General features: G+C 52.6%; 2 protein-coding genes across 2 annotated transcripts; both read right to left on the bottom strand.

Annotated features, from left to right (window-relative positions):
* Positions 1 to 1,630: 1,630 nt before the first annotated feature.
* Positions 1,631 to 3,974, bottom strand: sit2 (putative siderochrome-iron transporter). The gene is made up of 3 exons (XM_073743944.1): positions 3,371 to 3,974; positions 2,710 to 3,323; positions 1,631 to 2,662 (listed from the first exon to the last, which is right to left on the bottom strand). Exons 1-3 carry the CDS (start codon positions 3,634 to 3,636, stop codon positions 1,728 to 1,730), a joined length of 1,815 nt encoding a protein of 604 aa, XP_073600853.1. The 5' UTR covers positions 3,637 to 3,974; the 3' UTR covers positions 1,631 to 1,727.
* A 3,342-nt stretch (positions 3,975 to 7,316) lies between these two features.
* BDW70DRAFT_127169 (putative NF-X1 finger transcription factor) lies at positions 7,317 to 11,275 on the bottom strand. Its single transcript, XM_073735224.1, has one exon. The coding sequence runs from the start codon at positions 11,082 to 11,084 to the stop codon at positions 7,518 to 7,520; it is 3,567 nt and encodes a 1,188-aa protein (XP_073600854.1). The 5' UTR covers positions 11,085 to 11,275; the 3' UTR covers positions 7,317 to 7,517.
* Positions 11,276 to 11,478: the final 203 nt, after the last annotated feature.

The raw sequence follows: 11,478 nt of genomic DNA on the forward strand, positions 1-11,478 counted from the left end.
ATTTGGTCCTGCGCGGTGTTTTCTGCCAGATATTGCTGTGTGCATGCCTGCCCCGTCCAGGAAGATCTTTTCTCAAGTTTTCCATAGAACAAGGCCAGCGAGAGCATCATCTGGCTCTGAAAATCCGATATCCCAACCACATCACCAACATGCGTCAATAAGTGCATGTCTGCAATCCTCATCATCATTCTCCTTTCCAGACTAAAAATATTTTTTTTGTCTGCATTCATATGTTGGCTAGGGAGTTGTGTGGAGGCAGGGATTGCACTCACAATTGTACAGGCACCTGGAGTCAGTGGTAAGCCCAACTCCTTGAATCCTTTCATTTGTTCTAGAAGTCAGATGTTGCAAGTTTGACGACCAGAAATCTATCTGCGTAGAAGTGTCAGATAAATATGTAAATCTCACCCTGATAAGTGTGGGTGATCATGGCCATGGTACCCTGCTATGGAGAGAAGACTATCTGCCTCACTAGTCATTCTCTAACATTCGTTCAAGAGCAGCGAGTGGACGCATGGCAAAGAAGTCACTCAGGTGCCTGAAAGCCGCTTTGTTGCAGGTGGCTTGGCTCCTGTTAATTACCATGAAATCCCAAGTGCTGTTGGATACTCATACTCAGACAATGTACAGCTGCACAGAAAGTCAGTGATATATGCAGTCGGCGATATACATTTTGGTATGGATGTTCGTCACCTACTTCAAAGGTCATTGTCGTGGAACCGCAGGACAGTATATTTGTCTGGTTGTGAAGTCGGCAGTATCGGGACCTTCCCTTTGAAGCAGAGTTACCCAACGATCCGCATGGAGGCTCCAGATGCGGTGGCCAGGGTCACATAATGGGAAGTACGAATCGAGGTGCACATTCGTGTGGTCCAACCTGCTCAAGTCTATCAACAGTTTATTTAGTTGTAAGAATTGGTAAACCCCACACCGCTGATATTTGCAGCGTCCACACCATCGGCACCGGACGGCTGATCATTAGCTGTTATCAAATACATCCGAGTCCTGAGGAACATACCAATGCACAGCTGTTGCTGCCATGAAAATTTCACTACTGGCAAGACTCCGGGAAGACTTTGGACGCCACAGGCGGCGGTTAATATGGGGATGGCATACCACGCAGTATTGGCGCAATGAGCGTGGCCTTTTGAGTCACTTGTATCAGTCGACTCAGGCGACTGGCACAGAGTACCTGCCTCCGCATAATTTGTTCCAAGCAAGAGCTGATTTGAAGGGCCTACCTTCGAAAAACAATGATCGTAAGATGGCCCAAGCCCAGTAGACTCCTGCAACTCGCATCTAATAAGACACATGGATGGCTGGAAGATGAAGTGGGATTCGATGCAACGAACTGGCGGCTTGAATACGGTATACTGGGGTCATGTGATACTGCTACGTTCCCCGGCGCCGTTACACTTTGGCCTGGACATCTTACTGTCCAAGGATATCAAACCAAACATAATAGAGATAGAACTTTTGCCCCTTAAAACCAAAATATACCTTCAATTCCATACCCGACAGGATGGCCAGTAAAATATCCTTCATGTCTTAAGTGCATTGAGCATGAAACATAATATAATTAATGCAATGGGTATAATTAAGGAAGTAACCAACGGGTGCGTCTGTGGTAGTTTAACAATCCTCCAACCAATCTATGGGTCTATAATGAGCTGTAACAAAAGAAGTCTGCGAAACAATAATGCGGAACAAGCCAGTAATGGACCAGATCATATAATGATACCTTTGTTCTGCTTCTTGTCGACATTGTAGTTCCGCCACACAGCAATAGCAGGGATGCCAAGGGCGAGAAGGCAGGTGGCCGCGATGGATCCGTACATCTGGCTGCGACCCCAGGCATAGTTGATGGCATTGCGGATATCACCGTCCACAGGGTAATTCATCTGCGCAAGGTATCCGCCATTGTTGATCTCCTCGGCCATGTGCTTGAGATCACTGGGCAGACGAGACCGGAGGGCACCGGTGAAACTGTTGTTGTAGATCGCAGCTCCCACGGCTTGACCAATGGCGCCTCCGAGACTGGAAAAGAGCCCAAGGAGCGAAAGCATCATCGGCACGCCCTCTCTGTCGGCAGAGGCCATGACAGCCATGTCCTGACCAATGACCAGAGTACCGCCTCCGAAGGCGATGAAGATCTGGCACATGATGATGTAGCCGATACCCTGGTCTTCGCCCCGGAAATGGATCATCAGGCCCGCCCCCAGCATGAGGAGAGGCAGGCCAAACAGGAGACAAGCGTATTTGAAGTGCTTGGTCTGACGGATGTAGATGCCAAAAAGCACACCCTGAAAGCAGGAGCCGACGTTGTAGATCTGAAGCATGTATCCTGCGTTCGACACGCTGAGATTGTAGACAACGATACAAAAGTTGTAAAAGTAGAGATCCCAGCAGTAGAAGGCGAAGAAAGAAATCGCAGCCATGCAGCAAGCTCCCAGCACGGTGCGCTGCTTCAAGAGCTCATACCGGATGAATTGAACACGGGCACACCATTTTTCCCATGCGGCAAAAACAAAGAGAAGACAGAAGCCGATCACCACCATGGCGATAAATGTAGCATCTTGGTACTGAGACCGACCAGCACTCGTCAAGCTGAAGGGGAGAAGCAGGAGAACCCAACCGGCCATCAACAGAGCGGCACCAATCACTAGTCCGTTAGCAGGGCCCATGAGGAAACTTGAGCGGTGAACATACAATCAAACTCATGGATGTAATGGACAATCGACTGTAATGTGGTACGACCACTCGGCTCGTGCTGATACAGCCCCATCCTTTCGGCCTTCTTCTGGTAAAACTTGAACACAACGGCTAGCGGCGAGAAGGCGACAACGTTGATAATCACGAAGGCTCCATGGGCCCAGCGCCAGTTGGCCACCTCAAGAAACGACTGACCGGCCAGGGGCCCGGTGAAGGCAGTGCAGATAAAGGGAGTCTGGGAGAAAGCAAAAGTGAACGCTCGGTTGCGCATTCCAGAGGTATCCGCCATGAAGACGTCCATGATGAGGAAGAGGGCATTGTAGCCCACCCAGAAAAGGACGTAACCTGCCGCATAAGAGTCAGGTCCATTGCAAGCGGCGACAATGATCAGCCCGACAGCGTAGACTCCAAGGAAAATGAGGAAGCCTTCGGAACGGCCCCAGAGGTTGAGGATTTTCGCAATGGGCAGTTTCAGCACGCCGCCGATAATGCTATAGAGGATATTCGCGGTTGCGACTTGGGGAGCGCTGGAGAAGTTGGCGTACGCGTTATAGATTACGGTAGAACTAACTGAAGACTGGAGAGCGAGCAGGAAGAAGCACACCCAGATCCTGATCTGTCAGCGGCGACAAGCAGCGGAACACTCGTCTCAACTCACCAAGCGTAGGTCGCGTAGACGGCCGGTTTGCTCCAGACGAGGGCAGCTGCCTCAGCCTTCTGCACACCGAGATGGGCATCTTGAGTGATCTTGTCCGGGTTCTGCTCTACCTCCTTCTCGTTTCGGGCGAAGAGATCCAGATCGGAGGGATCGGAATCCGAACCTGAACTTGGAGCGACGCGCTCTTGAGGTCCCTTGGGGTCTGCGGGGTGCGACTCCGCCGAGGCGCGGTCGGCGCGGAAGAGGATTTTATTCAGGATGGCCATAGCGAGAGACGACAAGACGACTGGCGACAAGCCGAAGGACAACACTCTTCAAAGGCGGCCAAGGGAGGGCGGCGGTGCGTTCCGGAATGAAGGGAACGAGGATGTCACTGGGAAAGCATGGGCATATATAGAGAGGAGCAAATTTCCGGAACAGCAGCCGGCACTTCCAGCGACAGAAGGAATTTTTTGCCTTCTCACGTAAATAAGATTCCCCTCCTTAAGCTGAACTGGGAGACCACTGGAGACAAGTGAATTGGAAGTTGAACCAATGGCATGGTGGGCGGATCTGATAAACCGAAGAGGGCCCAGCGTTTGATCAGATAACTGGTTTGTTTTTTTCTTCCAGAGTGGGGGCGGTCTGGCTCGTTAGGTTCGCTCAACGGCTGGCAGTGGGCAGTGGCACGATCGAGTCGGCCTCTCCGTCTCCAGGTCTCCCCAGTGCAATTTCTCCAGGACGAGTTATGGGTTACAAGTCCATGACGCGCATACTGTCGAGTTGCAGAATCCTGGAATTCCTCCCTCCCGGGGTTCCCCCGGGACCCCCGGGGGAACCCTCGACTCGATATCAAAACTCCTCATAAATCTTCTTACCACTGAGTTTAACAGAAGAAGCTCTGCCTGTCTCCTTAGGTTATTGCAGTGGGCCCGGGTCCTTCCCACCCACGTTTCTGGGCAAGCTACTGTGTATTGATTAAGCCATAACCGCTTAAGCGTTGCCTGAATCCTGGTCTACGGGTGACGAATCCAGATCGTGCTACAGAGCATGGCTTCCCTTGGCAGGCCTGGGCCATTGGCTGGACTTTGTGAGCCATGAACATGACAGCGTAATAATAGACTCAGAGTAGAAGCACGGCCGGTGTCGGACTTCTTCGGCCCTGGTTGTGGCTTGCAGCTTGAAATCTTTGCAAGCGCCCAGACCTTCGCTCCTTCCCTTCTCAGCCGCTTGGCTCCGATAGGCGGGATCGAGGTTGGTAACACAGATCACACTACACCACCATACATTACACGGCGAGGCACGTTGTTACGCGGGTAGACTCTCCGATCCGTCCAACAGCAGGCCACGAAAGGTCCATCCTTTATTCTGTGGAGTTAGTTCTGGCAAAACCAGGTTTTCGTATAGTCTCGATACATTAAACATGAACTGAACCCTGGGCTTGTCCACCATCGACCACGATAGTCGCGGGCAAGTCGCCGGTTTCCTCCAACCGCCCGCATTCTCTGTACTCGATGGAACCAGAGACGAGATGAAAGGATCACCTGGTGCGAGTGGCCCTGGTTCATGAAGATTTAGTAATGGAGCCTTTAAGGGTCATAAGCAGTGCGTCCGTATGGCTTGACAAGCCGAAAACTTGGCGAAGATGAGGAGAAAGAGCCTATGCTAACCTTGTGAGATCTGGATAGGTTCTGACGATCTGAGAACGAACCCACGCCGGCCCCAAACTGGTCTCCGGCCAGGAGAGTATGGACGACCTTGATGATATTCCTGCTTGTTGTCTCGGTCTGGCTCCTTTATTTGTTCGCCGGGTGTCAAGCGTGTGGTCGTGGGCTTTGACGTAGTCAGGCCGCGTCGATGCTGGGGCTTGCTCAGTTTGTGGCGGGATCGAGATATGACTCTTACCAGCCCTCACCATCATCGTTACTAAAACTGATGAACCAGGTCCAAATAGTCTGCCGCTCTGTCTTGAAAGCTCTCGTTGATCGGCTGGTAACTCCATAATACTCTGTTCGAGACTACATGATTGCGTCTGCTCTAGTCGTCGGGTCATTGGTCGGCGGCTTTGTGCCTATTGTACAAGGGGTAGACTTCGGTTACTGGGAGGCTATTGGTTTTGAGAGTTCGCTCTGATACTGCTCGCCATCGCTCGACTGGAGACCATGCGCCCTCCAGTATCCACCGCCGACGGCCCAACCCCTGTGCAGGATCACGGGGATGAAAGACCTCACGAGTGAGGCGGAAGCTGAATCCTCCGAGACACCATCAGACTCGTTCCTCTCTTTCTGTAACCACTCGCGCCTAAATTGACCATGAATAGTGCATTTGATTTGAAACCTTCAGCGTCTCGCGCTCTGCTTCGTCGAATTTATCGTTCCTAGTCTCCAGCATCACATTCTTCGTCATCTCTACTCCGGGTACAAAGCCTTCTTCACCGTCTGGAGAAGCCCGTAGCTTTAACCTAGAGACGGCCTCTCCTGGGACGTAATGATTGCGCTACTGCATGGTAATCCCGCTCTACTGCAGCTTGAAATACCTCTTCAGCGCAAGCGCTGCGTCTGCGGCATGGTTATCGCAGCAGAACCTCCCCAACAGTGGCTGCGTTCTCATTGCTCGTCCTCTTATTCAGCTGGACAGACAAATACGCATCGATCCACTGGATCGTTCCCATCGTTTCTCTCAACTGGCGGGCCTGATCTTCTACTGTATTTTCACATTTCTGGTCCCAAAAAACACCTCATGCACCAGAACTTTGGTGCGGGCTTCCCGAGTTTACGAGCGCCATGTTTTATGACCTCGTGTTGATTGGTCTGTGCGCCCTTGACTGCTCGAAGGTGCTAATTGTGCCCGAGTCGTTTGTTCTGCTGAGACTGCGAAGGATATTGAGGATGTCGAGTAGATATGCCAGGGATGGTAGTTGATATCGCAGTACCGGTTCGGATATCAAGTACATATATACTTCGTACAGCATTTCAGTATATAAAGAACGTACCTTACGCCCATCTTAAAGATCTCAGGCCGTTGCCACTCCTCACCAGAAGTCAGCTCGTCTCGAACAAGTGAAACGGCCACATTCTCACCAATCACGCTGCACCCGCTGAGCAAATGTTTACCATGTTAGGCCGCCCTATTCCAAACTCAGAGCGGACTGGATTCACGCTGACTCTGGGCCGGAGTAAAAAGGCTATTCAGTATAGATCGGTTCACCCGTATTCATATTCCCCAGACCCCCATTCCATTTACCCCTTCTTCCTCCCTTCTTTTCCAAACCGCTTTGCTAGGAACACATCCGAATTCGCAGAAGAATCACCCTCACGAGAATCAACAAAGCAACAAACGAAATCGCCCAAAATGAGACTGCTCCCTATCCTAATCCTTACCGTCCTCCATCTTGCCGATCCCGCTCATACGGCAGTTGCACCTGCACCCCAAACCCCTGACTCTGATAGTATCCGATGCGAATCAGCATCCGACTGCCCAGCGGACTTACCTGTTGTATGTCGTGGCTAATACCCTCCCTACATACAGGCTGGTAGATGCTAATCAATGCGATCACTGCTTAGTGCTGCGGTTTCGATCCTAAGATTCAGTGGTGCCTTCCTGAAGGGACGGTCTGCTGATCCCAAGACAAGAACAAAGCCAGCGAACGGTGGTTGATATGATTGAAAGGATAGGGGGATTGGCTGATGAGGATTTTCAAGCAGAAGGGGTTGACGAGTATCGGGTTGATTGCATGACTTCAAGCTTAGCAACGTGGTAGTAGTAGTGTATGCGGAGTATGCAGAGATTATTACCTCGGGCCTTTTAAGTCCAATATGATTGCATGAACTACATCGCCTGATGCAGACCATAACGGTCAAGGTAGCCCTAAGTAAAGCTATAAATGCTTCTTGGACTATCCATGCCGACCTGGCCTCTTAGGGCACTATGCGTCTAGAAGATTTGATCTATATAACCTTTCAGTTATGCGATTCACTGCACGAGAATATATATTATATAAGTATGCATATATTTTTCTCTAAACCGGTTGCGCCGCCCATGACACAGTAACTACGCTGAAAATGTCCTCGGACTCGCTATGCTAGAAACGAGTATGTATGCAAAATTCGTGAATATAGGGTGCAAACAGGAAGGCAGACAACAAATTCTAGAAAGTGACGAGAGGAGATCACGAGCAGACAGTGGCTTCATCCGCCTGGGTCCTCTCTCCCTCACTCGCAGGAAGGGATTCATGGGAAGCAGTGCCTGCGGCGGTCTCATTTCCAGAGACCCCACTCCCCTCAACGACCTCGGGGGTCCTCGTCCCTGTGCTACCTGAGGCTTCGGACTCCCTCGCCCGTCGCTCTTCCTCCTGTTCCTCTTTATCTTCCTCCTCTTCCCAACTATCGGCAACTTCAGTTGGTCGAGGCGGAGACGAACGGCGAGCCTGCTTGCTCGCACCAACGCCCGATCTCAAAACAAGCTTCTCCTTCTTAAAGCCTGAGCCTCCTACGCTGCTCCCGTCATCGTTCATCGCAAGAGCCGCGTACAAAGACCCGGACCCTGGCCCAATGGGCGTGCGAGAAAGCGGCGTGTTTCTTGCGCTACCGAGCCCACTATTCCGTTTCGACGCAGCAACTTGCGCCCAGCCGCCTTCCGAAGACCCGGCTTGGGCCTTGGCTGCTTCGCGTTGAGCTTTCGCCTCTGCCGCTGCTTCGCGCTGAGCTTCGCGCTCCTTGGCCCTGTGACGTTCACGAAGTTTCACACATTCGGAAACACTCATACCGGCGATGCCGATTGAGACGCCATTGCCGAGGCCGAAGACCGGGGGTGTCCATGTTGTGGGCTTGAGGACGAATACGTGTCGGTGGGGCTCTGGGTCAAAACTCTCGCTCGCGAAGCCGTAGTCGGATGCGAGGGAGTGGATGAAAGCTCGGATGGACGACTTTGCGGGCTGGGTTCGCACGGAGCGTTGGGTAGTGCTCGTAGCAAGGGAGTGTAGGGTTGCTTCGTGTGATTGCAGGGTCGAGAGGGGGGATGTAGATGAGAGTTGGATGTACATGTCCAGCGTTTCAGAAGAGTATGGTAGGTTCGTGGAGGAGATAGTGTTTTGCGCCATGGTGGTCGACGGGTTGATATTGACCCCTAGAGCTGCCGCAAGCGCGCGGTTGCGCTCTAACCGGGCACACTCGTCGTCGCATGATAAGGGCGTGACTGCGGGGAGCCTCTGCGGCTGCTGCAGCTGTCCCTTCGATGTCACGGCTTTCATAGCGTTGCATCGACGGTCCTGACGAAGTCGTCCACAGCCACATGTTACCGTGATTGTGGACGCACATGGCGCCTTCTCGGCACAGGAGTACGGAGCATGGCAGGGCTCCGTGCAGGGATGGCCGCAAAGGGTCTTTGTCTTTCCACATGCCTGCTGACAAGGCTGTGAGGCATCTTCACATTCGCCTGGTCGGTGACAATTTTTTTGACAGTAGTGAGAGCCGCATTTGAGTGGTTCGCCGCAAATCTGCCCACAGCGTACATCTGCCAACCAACAGGGCTGGTTCTTTAGGGTCCGCTTCCCGCAAAGGCATGTTTTCTCTGTTAGGAAAGGGCACTTGGGGCAAGATTCGTCCTCAGTGTGACAATTATGCGTCGTCTGAGGATGGCCACATGGCTTCGGGAGCTCACAAGGGAATGAGCATGCCGGGGGCTGCGTCCCACAGGGCAACGGCGGGTACAAGACTGTCTTACCGCAACTGCAGGGTACCTCCTCGAATATAGCTTCTCTGCAGGTATTGCAGGGACCCTTGTGGCAGATTTCCGGACACGTATGTCGGCCGCATTTCAGCATGCGACCACAAACACGGGTACAAATATGTTCAGCCTCGACATCCTCGTCGATAGGGCGGAGATGAGGCTTCAGCTTTTTTCGCATAGCCTGGCGCTCGACGGCCTTTTGTTCGCCAGGACAGCAACGCTCGGCACATGCATGTCTGCCGCAGTGTAAGCCTGCCTTACAGACCCGGAAACATTGAGGAGGCTCAAACGAGCCTTGATGGCAAATGCTATTAAATGAATTGCGCCCACAACGGCAATTTATCGAAACCGCCCGCATACACGCGCCACATGGACCAGTGTGGCAGATCTTTTCGCATGCGTGTCCACATGGAAGAGTCTTGCCGCAGGCTTTTAGACAGTTTGGAATGGGGTCTTCGCAAGATGATCGAGGGGTATATCCCTGACTATCGGCCAATGGCGTCTTTCCGCAAGGACAATGCGAGACCACGTCCGGCGATCTCGGACAGTGGGCCGCCTGGGCGTCTTGTGGGTGGCAGCGTTGCTGGCAGACGTGGACACCGCAATCAAAAGGGCGACTGCAGACATCTCCGCAGCTGAAGCACCCGGTCCACTCCTCGACATCACCGTCTTTCAAAAGTTGGCTATCCAGCTCTTCGTCCTTGGAGCTGCAGAGCATTTCGGTTTCTACCTTTCCACAATAACAGCGCGCATCAATCTTGACCTCACACGCTCCGCAAAGACCTTCATGACAAGGCCGACTGCAGGTGTGTTCACCGCACGGTAACAAATCGCCACAGATCTCGCCGCAACTCCATCCGTTCTCGTAGTCGGTGTCTTGACACCGCTTCGTAGACGAATTCCTGCCGCAGAAACAATCCTGAGTCGGGCCCATTGCCGTACATGGTTTGCATGGGCCAGCATGGCAAGTCGAGTCACAGGGGTGTGGACAATCCTTACGCTTCCGTGAGCAGGTCTGCCCACACGAGTGAGGAGGGAGCCCAGGGAGCGGCCGCGGATCAGTCTCTTTCTCACACCAGCAAGTGTAACTTGATGGAAACACCTCCTGGGCAAGATTACAACCAGGACACCTCCAAGCACGAGAGCCGCTAGCCTCTCCGTTTTCACTACCGGGCACGGCCCGGGAAGGATCCTGCACAGCGGCGCCTTCATTCTTCGACCATTTCTTAACACAGCTCAAATGGAACACGGTCCAACAGAGTCCACAGGACCAAACGCGTGTCTTCCGTCCAATCTCGCTAGTACAGATAGGGCATTCGTAAAGGTTATGAGCAATATCCTCATGGATCCGTGTGATGATATCCTCCGCCTCTGACTTTGTAGTAACCTTCGGCGGCCGTGTTCGGGGGTTTTTCCCCTTTCCTTTCCCTTTTGCCGGTGCGGCATTGCTCGAGGACGATCCAGGTACAAATGCTGGCGCATCAGCCCTTAACCCTGCATCTTCCGTCCCCTCTGGCGCTTGCTTATCGTCCTCCGAAATCTCCTGTGACTTCGTCAGGCGTCCGCCGAACGTCCGTCTAGTAGCTCCCGCGCCAATTTGTTGGTCGCCACCCCGCACCCAATTCTGCCGCTGCCGTTCTCCATCTACCAGTGTATTCCCGCCGCCTCGCCGGCCTCTTCTCGGGCCACGTCGTGACCGTTGCTGACCCGCCGTATCGGTTGGTTGTGTTGCGGGTTGAGACTGGGATACGGAAGTGGTCGGCGTCGGCGCCTGCGCTTGTGACTGCTGAGTTTGAGCTGCCGGAAAATTTTGCGGTTGCGCTGCGGAGAACTGCGTTTGCTCCTGGGTTTGTGTCCGTCGACTTGGATTACCTCGGCGACCTCGATGTCCGCGTCTAAAATTTCTAGGATTTCGCGGGGCGTTATCGACCCCGGTCGGCGTAGCTGTTGACACTGACATATTCAGTGGAGTCTGAACCAGCAAACTCGAACTCGTACTCGCACTCATGCACTATAAAACTGAACCTGAGTGCACAGATATGAGCCCGAGCTTGTAAGATGAAGTAAAATAGGAATGAAAGGGAGAATAAGTTGAAAGGTCCCTTCGAGGCGAGGAAGCAAAGCCTGAGGTGAAAAGAAAGGAATGGAACTCCAGGGACCAAAGAAAATTGCAAGCGGCAGTTCCTGAGTCTTATTAAGACTGTGGCGAAGGTGGCTGCGTGTGTAAGACTTGCACTTATCTACTTGAACCATGGCACAAATATGACAAAGGCACTAAAGGGATCGACCATTACTGGCTCCCGCAGTCATCAGCCATGTCACTTGGCTACTATCTGCTTTGTGACTCATACGCTCACAGTAACCATCTCGAGTCACCATTACTCATAGTGGGACTCCTGCAT

The sequence above is a fragment of the Aspergillus foveolatus genome (genome assembly GCF_047715535.1).
Source record: "Aspergillus foveolatus strain CBS 279.81 unplaced genomic scaffold BDW70scaffold_2, whole genome shotgun sequence".
NCBI lineage: Eukaryota > Fungi > Ascomycota > Eurotiomycetes > Eurotiales > Aspergillaceae > Aspergillus > Aspergillus foveolatus.

Bases quoted from the DNA above. Each gene is read 5' to 3' on its own strand.
- sit2 (XM_073743944.1), bottom strand. From the start codon at position 3,636: ATGGCCATCCTGAATAAAATCCTCTTCCGCGCCGACCGCGCCTCGGCG. The intron at 3,324-3,370 runs GTGAGTTGAGAC...CTGACAGATCAG, and splicing joins GTCTACGCGACCTACGCTTG to GATCTGGGTGTGCTTCTTCC. The intron at 2,663-2,709 runs GTATGTTCACCG...CTAACGGACTAG, and splicing joins TTACATCCATGAGTTTGATT to TGATTGGTGCCGCTCTGTTG.
- BDW70DRAFT_127169 (XM_073735224.1), bottom strand. From the start codon at position 11,084: ATGAGTGCGAGTACGAGTTCGAGTTTGCTGGTTCAGACTCCACTGAAT.